Below are 19,631 nucleotides of genomic sequence, written 5' to 3'. Positions count from 1 at the left end.
AGGTAAACAGACCCACAACTATATGGGGTTCTGCTTCCTGTTATATGGAGGTTTTGAGGACTTTTTTCCCATTCAACACAATTTATCTTAAAATCGTTAATCTCCATTTTTATCACTCTGAAACCCATGGATAGAGATTGATAGACTCTTTCTTTCTCACCCAAAAACATGCACATGACTTGAATGAAACACCTCACTTTATTAAAAACAGTATAGTAAAGTGAATTCAGCTTTTAAAAACACTGCTAACTGGATTTTCTATCAAATTATGTCTCTATAAGTCAGCTCTGGTCATGATTCTTAGTCTAAAGCCCACAGTTGTGCATAGGGGTATATGAAAGATGAAAGAATGAATGAATGGGAACATGTATTGGCACTCTACAAAGCCAAAACATTTGAAACATCAGCAGTTTCAGTGGCCAAAGATTTTTGCTGAACCAGGAAGTGATGAAAGACAAAAAACAACTCAGTGGTCGATAAAAATGCAGTAAAAATACATTTGAAATAGTGCGAATCGAGGTATAAAGCAACTACAAGGTTCAAACGGTCCAAAAGTTTTATAACCAAAACCATTGTACAATATAGAGGTTATGTGGTGCAATTTTAGAACCATTTACTCTAAAATGGACAAAGGCGTCTTGAAGTTTGAAGAGCAGAAACAGCTGATGGAAGGCGTATTGTAGAAGGAGAGGCCTGATTGAAACGTTAAACTTTGACCCATGTGACCCCAACCATGACCTTACCCCTGACCCTTTCAGTGTGGCAAGAGTAGCCCCTGCCAGCAGTGATGACATACCCCCCAAATAATGTCCAACCCTGCTCTGGTGGCGGGACCATGATTGTGAGCAGACTGACATCATTGTATATGGTTAAGATAGTATAGCAGTAATAGTAGTACTAGTACTTGTTGTAGTAGAAACAACAGTAGTAATCTAGCCACAATGTAAGTTTATAAGAACAAGCTCTAAACTTCAGTCATTATATGCTGATTGGAGCCTTAGTAAAGTTGTAGTAGTTAGTTGCTAGAAGTATTTTTGTAGTAACAGTAATACATGACAAACACATTACCTCTATGAATACACTGGCTTTTTTTTTTTTACAAACTCGTAATCCTCCACTTTTAGGATCTGCAGAGTAAATACAGTTGCACTATGTGATATTTCTGTCTGGTAAAGATCTGCCACCTGCTTGTCTCCATGGAGTTTTTGCTTAGCCTGGAATGTTTCACAGAATGGCATTAAAAATATACAGCATTTATTTAATTACAGGTGTTTTTATTGCTCAAGAATACTACGGTGATCTGACCTCTATCTGGACTTGTATCATTTGCTTGTCTCTAGGAATAAATAATGTCATACTGTGGGACGCTTGAGGCAAAGCAGGTGGCGGACCCTTCAAAAGAAAAGTTACACAGTGCAACTTTAAGTTTTCAGGTGTGGTGGGCGTGGCTTATGTCAGCGGGATACTCCAGCGTTTACAGCCCTGTTTATGAAGCTGTTTATTGTTGCATTAGTGAAACCTGTAATAGTCTCTATACCATGTGCTTCCAATCAAACCGCGCTCCCACACTCACTTCCTGAATACTTCCTGTCCCGTACACAGAGCTGCTACTGGACAAACCACCACAGCTGCGCTCCCAGACTGTAACAACCTCAAAATTAATAGCATTTTAACATATACGAATTGTACATGTGGAAAGCTGTTTACTAGGCACATCACTGCTCACTTCGTCCCATAATCCTCTCTAATCTATAATCCCATCTCATTCATTTTTATACTTTTCCATTGTCATAAACTTCATTACATGTTTATATTTATTCCACACACTTTTTGCCTATTATAATTTTCCTGCTTCTCGTTTTAAAGCAGCGTGTTTGAATCCTAAAAATGACTAGACTAATCCCGTCTGTGGTTTGGGTCTTTCCCCGAGACAGAGCCAACAATCTGGTTTATGCCTGTTAAATTCAACTGTAATTGGGGGTGGCACTAGGCATAGCAGTTCATATGTTAGAAATTATTAATCTGTTAAATGTCTTGAATCCTGTTATTTCATAGCTTTTTCCACACAATAAGATCAATGCAGAATGAACCTTTTCTACCAGTGTTATAGTTCAAATGGAGATGTCAAATTGCAAACGCTGCAGCCGTTTCTATTACATAACTGTATAGATTCCACCCCCAATCTCACCAAGTCCTGTGCAAGTAACGAAATATCTATTTATAGAAAAATATTGTTGTACCAGTAGTTTAAACCTTTACAAACTTGTGAAATTCAATGGATTCTTGTATTAGTTTATCAGTTCATGTTTCAATCTTTTCTCTCTCTCAAATCTTAATCCTCTTGAAGTTGTTTATAATGTACACTCCCAACAGAATGCTACTTTTTAAACATATATCACAAATCTTAATACTTCTCAGAAACATTGCAATTGGATTTTTTCCCCCACATTGTGCGGCTCTACTCCATAGCTCATTGTTAACTCCGCTGTGACTATGTACTGTACCAAAATATCAACATTACCACACATATAGCTGTAGCAGGAAAGCCTGTAATCCCCTCATCCCTGTGTTTCCCTGCTGCAGATACACGCACAAACGCACACATACACACACATATACACACACAGAGAGGGGCTCTGTGAGGGAGCAACAACTGGACTGAGCAGTTGTCCACACACATCTACAGCAGACATCTACAACGGCCCAAACTGTACCCCAACTACCCCCACGTACCCCCTTTCCTGCTGAGGGGTCTGTAATGTAACTATAACTAATGTAAACTCGCCTAAAATGAAACATCTGCTTCTATTTTTCCTTTAATATTCAGTAGATTAACAGACTTTAACGCACCGTGTGTATACTACAGTTAACATACCATAAAAAACTTGGAGATAAACCTTAAAGTCTTTTTGTGCTACAAGGCATTAAGAAATTATTCAAATCTGGAACTTTTTGGACATTAAAAATATATCAGATATCAGTTTATTTATCAGTTCAGTGTTGTCAGGTCTGATAACATTTGGCTTTAGTGCGGAGACAGAAAATAGCATTTATTTCTTGGGGAACCAAATGAACATAATACAAAACAGATCCAAATGAGTTATGTAATCATTATTTATCCTTAAAGTAACTGCAGAACAGCTTTGTATAAAAAACACATTATGAATCATTAGCAGCCTGTAAATAGTCTTATTGCATACGTTTGTTGGGTGTAATAGGAAACTGATATTGTCAAGGTTTTCTGGATTGGTGCAGATATTCGTATCGTTATGCATGAATCCCTTACATTATATTGCATACATCCCATTGCTAAACTATACAATAAAACATGCACCGTCTATGGAACTAACTTATTTGGATTTGAGTTACTTCAAATATCTTCAAAGTGAGTTCGAATTGTAAAAAACTGCACACACTATCGCACACACATGAGCAAAGCCACCATATAAAACGCCTTTTGTTGTTTTGTAGCTGGCACAACAACTTTAAGCCAACACACAAAAAACAAAAGACAGACAGTTAAAAAAAAAAATTCTGCATGTATTGAACAACAAAGCTTTCGGGTCTGACTGCACTGAAGTGGGTTGTCGGGTGACCAAGGCCGTATGAACCAAATTGGGACTTTTTGAAACGTTTTATCTAAATCACAAGCTTTCACTCACTGAAGCCTACAGTCAAAATGGACCTTTAAAATCTCTTGATGTTTTTTTTCCTAAATATACTCCAACCACTGCTTCTGCTAAATGTTCAACTCTGCAATGACACGGTGAAGATAAACCACTAAAAACTGCAGCCCAAACGAACGAAAGGAAAGTTGTCCCATGTGGAAAAAATGCCGCAAATTACAAGACACACCACATTCAGAAAAATACTTAAATGTGAGCCTCGCTTTTTTTCTGAGGGAAAACACAAAGTTGGAGTGACCTCAAGTGTCAGAAGTCTGTCTCGTCTTTCGAAGCAGCTTCCATTACGGCGCGCAGACCTTACTAAGTTTATTATTTTAACTCTTTTGGCAGAATAACAGAACGGAGGGGACAGAGAAGGAGAGAGGGGGGGGGGTCAGACGTGTTAGCTGCACTGGGGGAGGTGTGGGTGGGCTCGAACAGAAGCTATAGGCTTAATGCACGATGGCAGAAAATATAAGGCTGCAAAGAACATCTTCAAGGTTTTATTTTTGACATCAGTGTGTATGTTAGGCTATGTTAAAATGGCTACACACTCAGAAACAAAGCACACAATAGGCTATAATATATGAGGCGACAGTACCTCAGTTTGTAGAGTACTTGACCACTGATCTGAAGGTTGGCGGTTCAAATCCCAGTCTTGACATAAGCATTACTGGTTGAGAGGTTAGATCCACTGACCCAAAGGTTTGCAGTGTGATTCCAACTCCCACAGAATGTCACCATTTACCATTTACAATATATTCAATTGGCCAAAATGGATATTACTCTCCTACAATAATAAAGTTTGAATAATCTGGTAAAGTCTTTTGCTCATTCAGAAGATATATTGATCACACAAATCATCAATTGTTAAATATTTACACACTAATGCTATTTGACGAGTTTGTCACAGCACACACATGTAGCTCTAAAATCAAATCAATGCCAGGTGTGTGGTGAATGACTTTAGCTGGACACTTGATCAGATCGTGGGGTCTAAAGGCGACTATTGTGCCCTTGTCCCATGAGGAGAAGGTCTCAGAGGAGGAGAGGGGGCTGGCTGTGTCTCCTCTTTGTGCGAGTTTGAACCTCTCAGAGCTCAGTGTACTACCTACCATCTGTCTGCCTCTGGCTCTTTCCCAGCCACATGTTTGGACAGGCAGAGGACACTGTCTATTGGCACTGACACAGCATCATCCATCAAAAGAATTCAATCAAGTCTACGCAATTAACCCGCACTCTTTGTAAATTCTGTGATCAAACCAGGAATTCATACTCGTAAAAGGCATGTAAACCAGTCTGGCATGAGTTTGACTACACAATAAGATACACTGAATCCATTTGTTCATGTCTTGCATTTGTATAATGTCAATATTGCAGGCAGGACTATATTCACTTATCATTCAATATATGAAAGCTGGAACAATATGTGTGAACAATTTCTTTGCAAAAGTGGGGAGATTTTTGCCTTTTTTTGTAATAAGGTAAGATTTGAGCTGTAAAAGGTTGAATAAATAACTTCTATAGCTCAGTTTTGGTTCATCCTGCTGTTTATTTGTTGCAGCTCATGCCTTTTAATGATGCAGTATATTTTAAAATGGGGTTAAGGGATTATTTTGTTTTATATCAGAGCCATAAAGTAGTTTCAATACTATCGTTTATCACAATATCCTCTGTATGAATATATTCACTCATCTATAAATAATTCACGAATAAGCAGGTCTAGTCCTTTATACTGGCAATATTAAGCTGAAATGTCAATGTTTGGAGAAAAATGTAAAGTTTTATTGAGTTTTTTTGAATACATAAATAAATATTGCAATGCTTAAAGTCACATCTATTTAAATTGGTTAAACTTTTCATTTTGTGGATTAACATGACTTAGCACAACAAATCATTTGCCGATAAAACTGCAATAAATTGAAGGACCAGAGAAGACAGCACGAGGAGTGAGGTGTTGTTTAAAAAGGGGAAAGAAAATCTAGTAATCCATCTAGTAATCTCAGATCAGGAAAACATATTATCAGATCTGAGTCCTGCCTCTTCACCCCCAAAGCCAGAGTCCGTTTGGATACAACGCACCTCTTTGTTCCCTCTGTGTCTGTCTTATCTTCTAAGTATCTCAACAATTTCCTCAAGGGGAGAGTTGTAATTAAAAACCAACCATATGTCAACACGACTGTCAGCGCGAGGAGCACCAAGCCAGAGGGAGAGCCAGGTACAGGTGTGTGCGTATGTGTGTGTATGTGACTCTATGTGTGTACATGTGTGTTGTGCGCGCCCCGGGACGTCCCAAACAGGTAGAGCACCATCAAAGAGCTCCAGCGGTGATTGACATCTGGAAATTAGCCAAAAAGGTGATGAAAGAAAGCACAGGTCTAAGTTTAGAAAAGCTGGAGGTCTATGTACACTGTGAGAAATGGAGAAGACAGATGCTAGAAGGCATTATCCACTTATAGAAAAGGCGACGCTGTTTGATGGCGGCTATGTTTTTGTCCCCTAACGACAGCTTTATAGAACATACTGAGGGGCACTGAGTAACAATTTACTAAACAGACCATACACCAGTGATGTTACTCCTATGCTCCACAGTATGTCATTAAATTGAAATATCTTGCACTAATTTCTTTACAGGTGTTTTTATTGCTCAAAAATACCTGGAAAAAACAAACAAACCTATGCGGACTTACTTATGCACAGATCCGACCTGTAAATTATGCTGAGATTTGAACCTACAACCTCCTTGCTCGAACATGAAACTGAAAACTCCATTATTTGTTATCATGTATAATTGTATTTTAGTAACAGTGTAGTGATTATCTTAACACGTTTATCTAAATCCATTAGCAGAGGCATGCTAGAGCGGCCTCTCAGTGATCCCTTGTTAAACAGTTACTGGTCTGTATTTCATGTTTAATTCCCTTTGCTAAAGTGTCTTAAGTGGCTCTGGATTAAGGCCCTGATGTTCTGAGCACAGAGAAGGCATTGTTCACAAATCGTCTTTCTGCACAGCTTATGTGGCTCGTCCGCCTCCTGTTACTGCCAAAGATGATGTCTGATAAAGGTGCCAGGGGACTGAAATCCGTTAGCACAAGTGTAGCTATTTTCTGACTTATAACATAAAAAACATGGGAATTTGAAACAGCTCATTTACATAAGAATAAGATTGAGGGCTGGTGTTGTCTAGTGCTTTGGAGAAAATAGCAGTGGCATCATCACACTTTTAGAACGCTATTTTCCAAAGTGGCTCATCGAGGTACAGAGCCTCGTGGGTAATAGCTATTTAACCCCACTCAGATATACCGCATAACATGAAGTATGATTATTACAATTGTTCAATCAGGTATTCTGCATAGTAGTTTTGGAACAAGATTGAAAAACTGAATGACATCTCTCCTGCGCACAATAAGATTTAACTTTTCTTTGCTGGGACTGTTCCATAATTTGGCATTGATCAAACTGTCTTGCATTTATTCAATTGCAGGTGTCACAATAACATTTTGAAGCACGATTTATTGCTACAGAGGTGTATAATGATAAACGATAATATTGAAACTATTTTTTGCCACTGACACAATAATAATAATAATGGAAGAAGATTCCAGTAAACCATTTTTAAGTAGACAGTCTCATTAAAAAGCCTAACGAATAAGAGAATGAAGCAGTAACTAACCACAGTAGACACTTATTCTACCCTCTACAGCTTAAATCTTATATTACAACTAAAATAACAAAAATCTCACCACTTTTGCAAAGAAATTGTACATATTATGAATATTAAACCGTAAAAAATATCATTCCAGCTTTCCTATACTGAACGTGAGTCGGTATAGGCCTGGGTCTTACTTTAAGTGAGCTCTTCATGTCCACAGACCTGACCTGTAATTTCAACTGGTGGAGTCATCTGCTTGTCTCCATGGAGATAGATAAACTTAATGCTAACCCGTGGAACGTTTTAGGCAGAGCATTAGCATAACCGTGGAGACAAAAGGCGCTGTATCGTCCATCAGAAAAGCTAGCGCACGTCTAAATCGTTCAAAATCTAACTTTAATGATTACGTCCATTCTTTTCAACTTACTTTTCAGAAACATGTAAGCTCTGAGGCGTCAAGACTGCTTATTTTGCATATTCAGTCTTCAAAAACAACATCACAGCGAGGGTGGATAAACTATATATACTTTTAGCAGTTCTCTCTGCAGGGGGCGCTGTCAGCAGGAGGGAGTATGTGTGTGGGTCAGTAAATAAAGAGTAGAAAAAGACAAACACAGCCTTTAGTCCAGTGTGGCGTCGGACGTCACTCTGGTTTTAGAAATGCCACAAGCGTCTGGAGAAATAAACAGCAGTGTGCTCTGGAATAACATTACAGAGGAGTCTATGGAAACAAGGCATTCAAACCACACTGTCTGTGCAAACATACCACGTATACATGTAAAACAGGGCTATGGCTGCAGGCTTTAGACAACGTGTAGGAGTTTAGTGAAATACACAGAAGAAGGAACAACTCTCTATTATTTAAAAATGGTATTATCAGTTATGGGACAGTTTAGATGTAGATAAGTTCAGGTCTTAAGATGAAGTTAATTATTGACATCAGACAGCACCTTTTAAAGCTGGGTAGCTGATTTTCAAACAATAAAAGGAGGAAGTATGTTTTCAAATATGTCTAACCTGTTCTTTGCTCTCACAAACCCTTGGCACATTTCCGGAACAAAGAACAAGTGTGTGAAGCACAAACTCACAGCTTGAACAGCTTCTTAAAGGAAGTAAAGGAAGGTGGACTGTCAACGCACAGACAATCAGCTCTCATCCCAAAGCATCAAATAGTGAAACACACAGCTCTTTTTTACATGTTTGGATCTAGACATTTTTTACAACTAAATTAGACTGCTGGCAGGTTCGTGTTCTGATATTTTCACAGCATATATGTTTTTCCTATACATTACAGGAAAAATACTTTTTCTCATTCACAAGACAAAAGTTTGGTGACATGGTCTTTTATGGTGCGCATTTGACTCACACTGACGCTACTTCATATGCTACACATCGAGTGTGTATTTTGTTAGTAAACTTTGAAGGACAAATCTCCGTCCTTATCCTCGGTGAAGTCTGACCCGGCTCACATTAATCCTGCCTCACACAGATACAGTATAGAGACAGCGTGGAGCTGGTGTTGTGATGGAGCAGGGATGACCCAAGGCTGAGGGGAAATGTGCCATCTGCCCCAGTATGACAGTCACTTTAGCCCCACTGTGAGCCCATCTGTGGAGGAGGAGATCTGCGACCTGAGACAGGGCATCAGGGGCAAGAGGGCGAGGGGTAAGACCATACAGCTTTAAATATATGTTATCTACTGCATATGTCTGAGGTGAATTTTAGATGCATTAGTTTTCATTGCATATCTGATCTATATAATGCCATATTGGGGTCATATTGTGCAGGATAAAGTTAATAGACAAAGGGTGTATACTGTTTGTGAATACTGTTTTAAAGCTGAAGTACCCAACTCTTTAAGTTCACTCTCGTCAGAACTTTGTGAACAAATCTGACCACTACACACTGTCTTTATCCACTGACAAACATGTTATAACGAGTCAGGCGAGTCACTATATGACTTTTTGGCCTGAGAGCTGATTGGTTGTCCTTTGGAGTTTTCAAAATTACAGTAGATAAGATGCGGGGGAATTTTACAGACATTTTTTAGAGACATGCATGATTCACACAGATAGAAACACAGATAACATTCGTAACTATTACAGTAAAACTAAAACTAATCCCAGACTTTAGGTGACTCAGATGTTCATTAGCTGTGGGTGAACTATGAACTTTATACCTAATACCTAATACCTAAAAGCTAGTTTAAGCATATAAGACTTGACTGTAACCACTTAAACCCTTCTTAATCTCTCTCTTTCCCTACATGCCGCTGCTATGCTCCTACTCACCCTGTGTTAAACAAACAGCCCTCTTCCAGACGACATGTTATCACCTGACCATCACCCAGCACCTCTTAAACTAATCAAACTCATTCAAAAACATTAGTGACTGGAAACAGAATCCGGTCATGTAGAGCCGCTCCACAGTCGCGCAATCTCTCACCACCTACGGCGCTTTTGCACACATTTGGCTGGAAGATGAAGTCTAGTTTGATCGACCATGATGGCTCCCAATAGAGAAGCCAATCAAGCAGGTCAGATCACAACACGCCTATTGTAACATGTGCAGGAGAGAGGGAGGGAGAGAAGGAGGGAGAGAGGGAGGGAGAGAGGGAAGGGACGGCCCAGGAGGAGAAACAGGGGGGGTTAATACAGGTAAAAAGCTAAAGGTTGGCCCATAGAGGGACTTTGTGTTAATATATTATAGGAAATCCATGTCAGATTCAGTTCGAGGTCTTTTAAATGTGAAATTCATGACGTTACGTGACCACTCTGTAAGGTCTACTAATACATGTTCATTTGTCAAGCCTGTCATGTAGAATTAATACACGTTTTGAGGTTCCCTGATTTCCTGAACAGTTAAATAATACCAGTTTTAGTTCTCTCATCCATCTTACTCTCCGTCTCCACTCTAGCTTCTATCAATAAATGTGCTATCGTTTCTATTATGTAAAGTAGCTATTTCAACTGCACTGCATTTACATATACAATGTTAATGGATGCTATAATGAAATATTCGGTTATGAGTTATTAAAAAATCTTTGACCAATCATGGAAGTTTCAGATAGTGGTTATGCCAGCTCACGATTGTATTGACAATGCTATATCGGACAAATACATACATTTTATCTGGATATAGTCTTCCACATTTTTTCTCCCAACACTTTCCGATAATAACCATCTGCCAAAACACCAGTATATTTCTTTGAATAGACTCCACTCCCACTTTGAGCAGCTTTAAAGTGTAATTTAAGTGTCAGATTGTCCACAGAACACACAGTACACACGCACAAAAGATCTGCCAGTCTATACAAAGTATTTTCAGTAACTAAAAGTGTGTAAACGTTGTCAGAAAATCACTTTAAACACCCTAAATAAATTACATCTTGAGTTGTAGAGAAAGAAAAGAGGTTGGTACAAAATGTCAAAAATGGAGGGAAGAAAGAAAGTGTTTAGACAGGATTGATCCATGGGGTTTAACTCAGCTTCACAACAAAGAGCAACACAAACACACAAAGCCCAACAAGCCAAACTATCCAATTATACACTCCCCAAAACACGCTGAAATTCTATAAAACTAAATTATTTCAAGTAGTGAGCACAACGTCTCCTCCGAGCAGACATGACATCACACCAACTCAATCAACTCAATATTGTCAAATTTATAGTTGCTGATCTGGCCCGTGATGCTCTATATGACATAACAGTAACAGTAGATAGAGTAACGTATACGCAGTGTTGGCAATACTACCATGAGTGTGAGAAGAGAATGAATAATGCACTATAAAGCAACGTGGGTTTTAAAAGTGTTATACCAGACCATTGTTCATATTTATCTTTTTGCAGTATCTTCAAACCTACCTGTGGGTGGAGCAGTGGGCAGCCGGGCCGCGGTGACATACAGAGGCAGCAGGACGCAGCAGAGCCAGAGGGGGCGCCACAGAGCTGTCATTCCTCCGGACGACGAGGGGGGATGCGGAGCAGCGAGGCCCAGCTCAGAGCTCATCCTGCAGGCTCATTCTGTCCACGACCTCCTGCCTCCAGAGCCAGGAGAGCACACCAGGGGTCCTACAGGGGGAGAGGAGCAGGGTAAGGTCTGTCCATTTAAAAGCTTTACATCAGATGTTTAAATGCAGTAACTATCCAAATGGTAATGCCATCAAATGTGTTAAATTAGATGATTCGTTTAGCAGCAGAAAATTAGAAAGATCTCTATGTTTATTCCTAATTTAGACCCAGTGCAGGCCTAGTTTAGCCCTATCACGTCCTGGTTTAGACCTGGTTTAGACCTGGTTTAGACCTGGTTTAGACCTGGTTTGGACCTGGTTTGGACCTGGTTTAGACTGGATGAAGTGCTTTCTTAGTCCAGTTTTAGACCTGTTTTAGTATACAGTATTGAATTTCGTTTTACTCGCACTTAAGTTCCAATCACGCACACTTTTGCACTAGGGAGTCCGCCACTTGTTTGTCTCTTTGGAGATGTTTCTACGTTGAAAGGAATATTTCAAAGTATGGCATTAGTCATATATTGTGTTTTTCAATTGAAGAATTTTATTGATGGAAATACCTTGAAAAACCCCTTGAACAGAGTCGTCTCTTCAAAGATCTGACCTGTAACTTGGCCTTTTAGCATCACCTGCGTGTCTCCATACAGGCAGATACATTCAATGCCATACTGTGGAAGATTGTAGGTGAAACGATAACATCTCCGTGGAGAAGAAGATGACAGACCCTTTTACCAGTTACACAGTGCACCTTTTTAGTAATAGAACAAACTCAATAGACAATAAAAGGTAAAAAGGCCACTTGAACAAACTGTATTTGAGAACCTGCTCCATACTTTGACCTGACATTCTTCTCAGATTGGGAGGATTAGAGCGGAAATCCTACATTGCTGGATTTTGCAGAAAGTTCCCCCTGTTTCTTCTTGTTAAGACATCAAAAACAATATTTGCCATTCGCATTTAAAGCAGTTTTTCACACAAACACTAAGTCCAGAATCCAATTAACTGCACCGCAAACAGGCTGGAGCAATACCAAGGGCAAACAACAAGAGCCTGCCATTCCTTCTACATGACTCTTATGAGACGGTCGCACTTGGTTTAGCATCAGATTGACACTCATTGGCCAATCGGAGGAGGAGGAATGCACAAGTGTGAGTGCGATTAGATGAAGAAAAGAAGGCGTTTGGGTCATTGTTTATTTAAGAAAGAATGCGTGCAGATTTGTACTACCTTTGTGCACAAACATAACTTAGTTCAAATGTAGATATTTTTTTCCAATTTAAGTTTCAATGATGATTAAATTAACCCCATACTTTACTGGTGGTGAGTACAGTCTATTGCATGCCCATTCACTATCGACCGGTGGTTCTCAAAATGTGGTACCATTGGGTTATGCAAGTTCCTATACGTCGTCATCGTCCATTTTCAATACGTCAAATATTTGCTCTGTCTGTCTCTTACCTTTCCACATCCCGACTCCAGCACATGTATGTATCTACGTACGGGACATTACAGAGAGCTATGGGAGCTGCACACAGACCTGTATTGTCTGTGTGTTGTCTTAAGTTTTCTGGGTGTTTTTCTTTCCCCCCGAGGAGCATGCGACCCGCTCTGAGGCCAGCACATAGAAGCACGCCTGTGTTTGCAAATTATCACTGCCTCCAGACTCCAACTCCAGCTTTGAGTGGATAAAATGACCTTATCTCAAAAGTACACTATTATGTTACTGTATTGCAATATCTACATTCAACCGCATAAGACGTAAAAACATGTCGTCAAGGGTCAGGTATGTATTTACTGCCATTACTACCATCCTACAATTACAACTGCTACTATTAAAAGTATTAAGTGGTTTAGTTGAGCCCCGCTACAGCCTCACTGCCAACTACTGGTCACGTAGGTACAACTAATACTACTACTACTGCTGCTACTTGAGTTTACTACTAAAGATAGAGGTCATATTCCAGTTAAAACAATATACTGCAATCAGAATTTCACAACACAGGCAAATGCAATGTCAAAACTTGCTCATCATAAAACCTAAAATCTATTGCACACATTGATTCACTTTGTCATTTTGCAGAAGTTACCGATGACGCAATGGTATCTGTAATGTTATCTTAGCTCTGTAAACATGTTTCTCATTTCATTTCAGCTGGAATAAAAGATGTGAATATCTGGCACATGAGCAGTAACAAAATGACTAGTACTAAAAGCTCACATAGTGTAAGTTATCGTCTCTCGCAATTACTGCTAATCAACTTTGAAAGAACTTGGAAAGCGACAGCGTTTGAATTTTTGTCTAATGGTCACTAATTAGGCAGTAATGACACAAGCTGCAGAATAATAGTGACTCAAAGCAAATTACCCAAACAAAACAACATAATTAAACTATAATATAATTCACTTTGTAATATAGTCAGTATACTTCTAACAAGTAAAAGTTCTTATCTATTATTTAATACTAAAAAGTAGTATAAAATAAGTAATATACTGTATACTACAATATTACTAATCACTACTATTACAAACACAGATTACACCAATTTTGATTGAATTTCAGTTTCCTGTTATTGATGCCATTTTGAGGACTTTTCACTATTTAAAAGGTCCAGTATTACACAAAATTGACTCTTGATGAGCTTTAAACCGTGTTATAATGCTGTTACCTCCTCAAAAACAGACCTGGAGTTGTGTTTTTACATCTCCAAACCTCAAAATACTCCATTCCACCTTGTGATGTCATGAAGCTGCAGTTTTCAAGTTAACCGATACCTTTTCGCTTTAGATTAGTAGAGATTGGCAATTCCAGGTCTGAAAATATCCAAATGATTCTAGTGAAGATGTGTGCAGTTTAAAAACATAGTGGAGCACTTCCTGTATTACCACATGACATCACAAGGTGGAACAGAGTGTTTTCAGTTTGAGAGAAGAACTCAGGCTAAATATGCAGAAACAAAACAAAACAAAACATAACTCCAGGTAAATTTGTGATGAGGAAACAAAATTATAACATAGATCAGAAAACAGTGTAATATGGATCTTTTAAATAATCTAATATTTAGTGTTGAACTATGGCGACAGTCCTAATGCAGCAGCAACACAACTAGAATGACTAGTACTGCTCCTACTATTACAAATACAGTGCACAAATTCAAATTCTTACTACTATGCTACAAAGGCAGTATCATAAAGGTGCACTGTAACCTTTCTGATGGAGGGAACGCCACCTGCTCATCTCCATACTGTGAAACGTTCCAATCAATGCAAAAACATCTGGAAGACAAGCACATGAACCCTTTAAGTTATGAACTAAGCCAAAGAACTTACCAAAAGACACACTCAACTCACAATGTACTGAAGATGATGAGCGAGTGTCGTGGCTCTAGACCCCGACTGAAGTTCCAAGTGTTTTGTTGCCAATATTTTTGAAAGCATAAAGAGGAAACCCAAGCGCTGGTGTGAATAAAACATGCACATGAATCATGCAGTAGGAGCATGTGAGCGTTGTAGTGGCTCGGAGGCAGTTTTTAAAGACTGGTTCAAATCCCTGTTAGTCACATCACAGTCACACCCCAGCGCTGTGTCACGGCTGCTCAATAATTCACCCATCAACATCAGATGGTGGGAACAGATAAGAGGATAAACTTTCTATTCACTCACTAATTTGTAGTGATTAAACTAAACAATGAATGAAATCAGTCCAAGTTGAAGTAGGTGTGGAAAATGAGTACACAGACTAAATCTAATCAATTCTGAGGAAAATTTTTAACTGTACAGAAGTATTTCCAGCTATTGTACTATTCTGCGCAATATGGCTGGAAAGTTCAAATGTTTTTGTCACAGTTAACCCCATGTTTAGATAATAAATTTCACATTTGGAAAGGTTCTTGAATTCAGAAAGTTCGAGAGGCATATGTGGGAAGAACTGAAACTTTAAGAATTTTAATTACTAACAAATGAAACTTGGTTATTTCACTGGATTGTTGTTTTTACAGTGTCTTAATTAGATGTTATTGCTTGTCTACCGCAGGCATTTGGGACTGTGTGGACCTGATGTGACACAAACCTGCTTAAGTTTTCCCATTTAAGACTATAGGCTACAGTGTTGTGAAGCGAATACTCCTTTGAAACTGATCTAAGGTCAGAGTCCTGTTGCTATAGCGACGGAGATGTGACAGAACCACTTTTGTCAAGGTCAACGTAAGAAACTACGCCTTTTCTTTTAAGAATAGCAGCCTGGTGGGTTGCGACCTATAAGTGGTTTTACTTGTAAACCTTGGCAACAGGGTAAAGTATACTTTTCTTGTTCGAGTTTTAGTTTAGTCCTGACAAAGATTTGGTCCTTCTCTGGTCCTGGTTTAGTTGTAGTGCAGTCCAGATTTAATTCAAGGGTTACTCCCGGCTTGAACCCAGTTTTGTTGTGGAGTAAGACGTTACAGAAGTGTTAAGATAACTTCTGACAGTAATTCTTCGGTATATTTTAATTTCTGCTACTACTACTTTGATGCTCTGTTGGCGACACAATATATATGAACCAACCAGTACTTTGTCAACCTGTTTCTCACTCGGAGCATTAACATGTTATTAAACCAGTGTGTCAAAGTGAGTGGACTGAACACATTATGAGAGCTGAGGGCAAAATTAAACAGACACAGTGGGGAGGCAACTCTACCTCCACTCATAACAGGCTCGATATTAACAGCACAGTGCAGCCTCTGTCAAATAAAACTACTGTTCAGTCCATAACATTACATTACACACTGATTACAATGTGAATGTACCACACCTGCAAGATATTCACTTTCAATATACTCACCACAGTGGTACAATTAGCAAAAGATAAGTATAATGAAGAGACATGCAATCTAGAACCAATTTGGAAAAGACACAGCCCAATCAGACAGTCATTTGGCCCTGAAATGTGTGAACGCTTTTGGCTCTAATTGGAAATGCACTAAACTGGTGATTTCGCAGGTCAATGGAGGAAGATTAATTTATTCATCTATTTATTTAATAGAGCTTTGAGATTTGGGCTGCTTACAGTGGAGAATAGAAGGGTATTTGCATAATAACATGGCAGTTATAGAGCATAGATGGAGTTTAAAAGATCGTAGGAGGCAGAAGTTTGGAGTTTGTGGTTTGTTTTTTACATTAATTCACAGCTTAAATTTTGATAGTTGCTTTGTGTATTGAAATAGCCAATGTTCAGCAAAGGAAGGAACATGCCATGAACTAAATGCATAAGAAATAATGTGTCCCAATGTGCGTAAGTGGACTAAGAGCGGACTTGGAACAGTTATAAGCATAATAAAACTATACTGTTGTGTATGGATGTTTTGATCTGAAATGGCATAGTACAAGACTAACTTTCTAAAAACAACTCCCATTCAGTTACTATGCATTTCTGCTCATTTAAAACATTCCTTAGTGGCACACCAACATACAGATATACATTTGAGCGACTGTGTGCCACTATAACATAAATCATTTGCTGTATTTCATCTCATCTCATATGTTGCCCTCTTTCTCTCCCCTAAATCCGTCCTCTGCTGTAAGGTCTCCTCTCATCATCTGCTCACTCCCTGACGCCCTGATAAGTGAAGGAGCCTAAAGCCGAGCTGAGTGGCCAGAAAGCCCCATCTGAAAGCTATTCAAGAGGCTCACAAGTAGAGAGATGAGTGATGTTCTGCGGAGGGGAGAGGAGCGCGCGGCTCTTCTACACGTTCATTCAAAGAAGCAGCGAGGAGCGGCGGGGCGAGGGGAGCGAGGGGAGGGAGCGTTATCTGGATCAACTTCAGAGATGATCACAACGTGTTGGAGGCAGCGCGGCACGGGGAATACGGAGGCTTGACTGATGCGTAATTCATTATTCTGTTAACGGGAAGACGTCAGCGATGCAGCGAGGGAAGGAGTGTTCGTGTTAACACAAGGACCTGGCTCTTATAGAATTACATTTAAACATGATAGATATATAATACACAGATATATGATACTTATAAAGTTTTTTGGTGCTTGATTTGAATATGTTCAAGTCGGATGCGATTAATGGACGAGGAGACAGGAGGAGGGTGCAACTGAAAAGCGCCGCTGTTAATGATCCTATTGATTGCAAACACACTAATTAAAATGTTCTCAAGCTTTCATATCACATAAAGGACTTGAAATGTTGATAATCCAAAGGAAATAGGTCATTTTTAACAAACTAATTCTGACTGAAACTCTTAACTAAACCGCAAAGATCACTCCAATTTTGTAAGAATGTTAATTTAGTGATAGTTTTAATAAAAAGCCTTAGAAAGTACTTTGGCCTGCGCCATGGAACAGCGTGACTTTAGCTTAATAGGAAATTCGAATGGAACTTATTCGTGCGCAATTTTGAGGCTATTTGGGCGCAATTGTTTGGCTAGACTCTGTATTCGAAGCTTTCCAAACCGCACAATTTTGCCATAATAAAAACAACTTTGATCCTAACATCAGCGCGCACGGTTCTCCAGCACAACACGCCGCGCTTTCCAAACCAACGACCCTCTGTCACGGAACAGTTTAAAACGAGCTGTGCCTTCAATTGCACCAATATATATGCATCCCTGTGGTTCACTGATTTAGTCAAGAGTAGAATGGACAACATGTGATTTAGATGTAAGAAGATGCAACCTGTCGGAACCTTAACCTATGATAACGCACAACGTAAAAAAGGTTCATTGGAAATGTGTGGGCAAATATGTTTACGATTAATATAATACAGTCATCCAAGCAAGTATTTTGTATAAAATTGCTTAGGCACTGACAAATGACTTGTGCCAGCTGCGCGTAACGCTCTTAACCAGTGCCACTGTTACGCGCACACCAAATGGATCGTTTTACGCATAAGCCCGTTTTCGAGGCACCATTTACGCACAGATTTAGGGGACGAGGAGGCGCCACCTGTGCGCTGCCACTGTCTTGGGCTGGTGCTGTATCACCACAGCGTCTCCGCGCACCCTGCATGAGACATCAAACCTGTCTGACTCTTCTGCACAAGGAAGTGAAAACAAGTTTCTCTTTTAATTAGAACGTTAAACAGAAGCAGAACATAAAAGCAGGTACTTACTGAAGAGTCCCACTTGCCGTGTGTATCTCAATAATAAAAAAAAACAAGTGTTTAAATCCAAAAACTGAAGAAAGAATTGGTCCTATATCCGTAACTCCACGCTTGAGTTTTCGCCTCAGTGCTGAGGTAAATAAAAGTCCTCTAAAATCCACGTCTCCGGGTCGAGTCCCGATCCACTGCCGCTGTTCACTCAAAATTCCCGAACTTCTCTTTTAACTAAATCCCGGGTCCGCGCTGCTGTGCACAGTGTCCAAGCGCCCGGACCATCCTCTCTGCGCGTGGAGCTGTGCGTGAACACGGCGGAGGACACGCAGAGTGGACGCAATGGCGCGTGGAGATGTCTGTGTTGTCTGCACGAGCGGAGTGTGTTGCCACGGATCAGCCTCGCGCTCTGTGGCTCCGCTCCGCTGCTCACAGTGAAGTACTACAACCCGCCGCTGGATTCACTCAACGATCAGCGGAGGAGACTTTGGGACAGTTCCGTTTTGAGTCAACAAAATAAAGGCGTGTTTGGAGGAAGAGCTCGTGACGTTCAGAAGCGCAGAGAGCCACGCGCACAGACCTAATCTGGACTAATACTTTGATATATGTGCATCACATGTACGTTTTTCAAAGTTTCTAAAAAGTTATGCTCCATTTTAGATATTAAAAATAAATAAAGCATCTAATAAGTTAAAATAGCTAAACTTTTAAAGCACACAAAGGAAATGATGTGCTCAAGTCCTGCTCCTGTCTCTAGGTCGGTTTTGGTTTTCCTTGTGTGGTTCTGATGTCCATCCTCCTTATTTTTTTTATTTCAGTACATTTAGCTATTTTACTTACCGCAGTATTCTGGTCCCAGAGGACACAGCTGTGTTTTTATTGTGAAGGGGTCTGATGCTGCTCTTTCCGCTCTGTTCTGAGTTGGAGCTGGTGCCCGCTGGCTCCTCGCTGCCTGCGGGACACACACAGCAGCACAGCGGGCTCAGGGGGATCACATTACGGCGCACCGCCCCTCGAGGGGCCGCTGCAGGCGTGAGACGCGCTCCAAGCACCTCCCACCAACACATTCTCCTTGTTCACCAACACACTCTCCCTGTTCATGAAAAGCGGACAACGAAATTTTTCTCAAAGTATTATGGGCGATGCTTTAGTGTTGATATTTTTATATTTAAATATGCATTGGAAGGTATATATTTTCTTTCTCTTTCCTCTAAGAGACTGATTGGACTTTTC

General features: G+C 39.8%; 1 protein-coding gene across 14 annotated transcripts in view; it reads right to left on the bottom strand.

Annotated features, from left to right (window-relative positions):
• Positions 1-18,857, bottom strand: part of fgfr3 (fibroblast growth factor receptor 3) — a 76,820-nt gene extending 57,963 nt beyond the window's left edge. For all 14 annotated transcript variants that reach the window (XM_033987921.2, XM_055231205.1, XM_033987920.2 and 11 more), the window contains exons 1-2: positions 18,417-18,857; positions 11,181-11,387 (exon numbers count right to left, since the gene is read on the bottom strand). In XM_033987921.2, the coding sequence (XP_033843812.1) occupies positions 11,181-11,325 (145 nt within the window). In that variant the 5' untranslated portion in view covers positions 11,326-11,387; positions 18,417-18,857. The remainder of the gene's footprint in view (positions 1-11,180; positions 11,388-18,416) is intronic.
• Positions 18,858-19,631: the final 774 nt, after the last annotated feature.

This window comes from Periophthalmus magnuspinnatus, chromosome 22, assembly GCF_009829125.3.
Source record: "Periophthalmus magnuspinnatus isolate fPerMag1 chromosome 22, fPerMag1.2.pri, whole genome shotgun sequence".
Taxonomy (NCBI): domain Eukaryota; kingdom Metazoa; phylum Chordata; class Actinopteri; order Gobiiformes; family Gobiidae; genus Periophthalmus; species Periophthalmus magnuspinnatus.
This window is presented reverse-complemented; position numbering and strand designations above follow the sequence as displayed.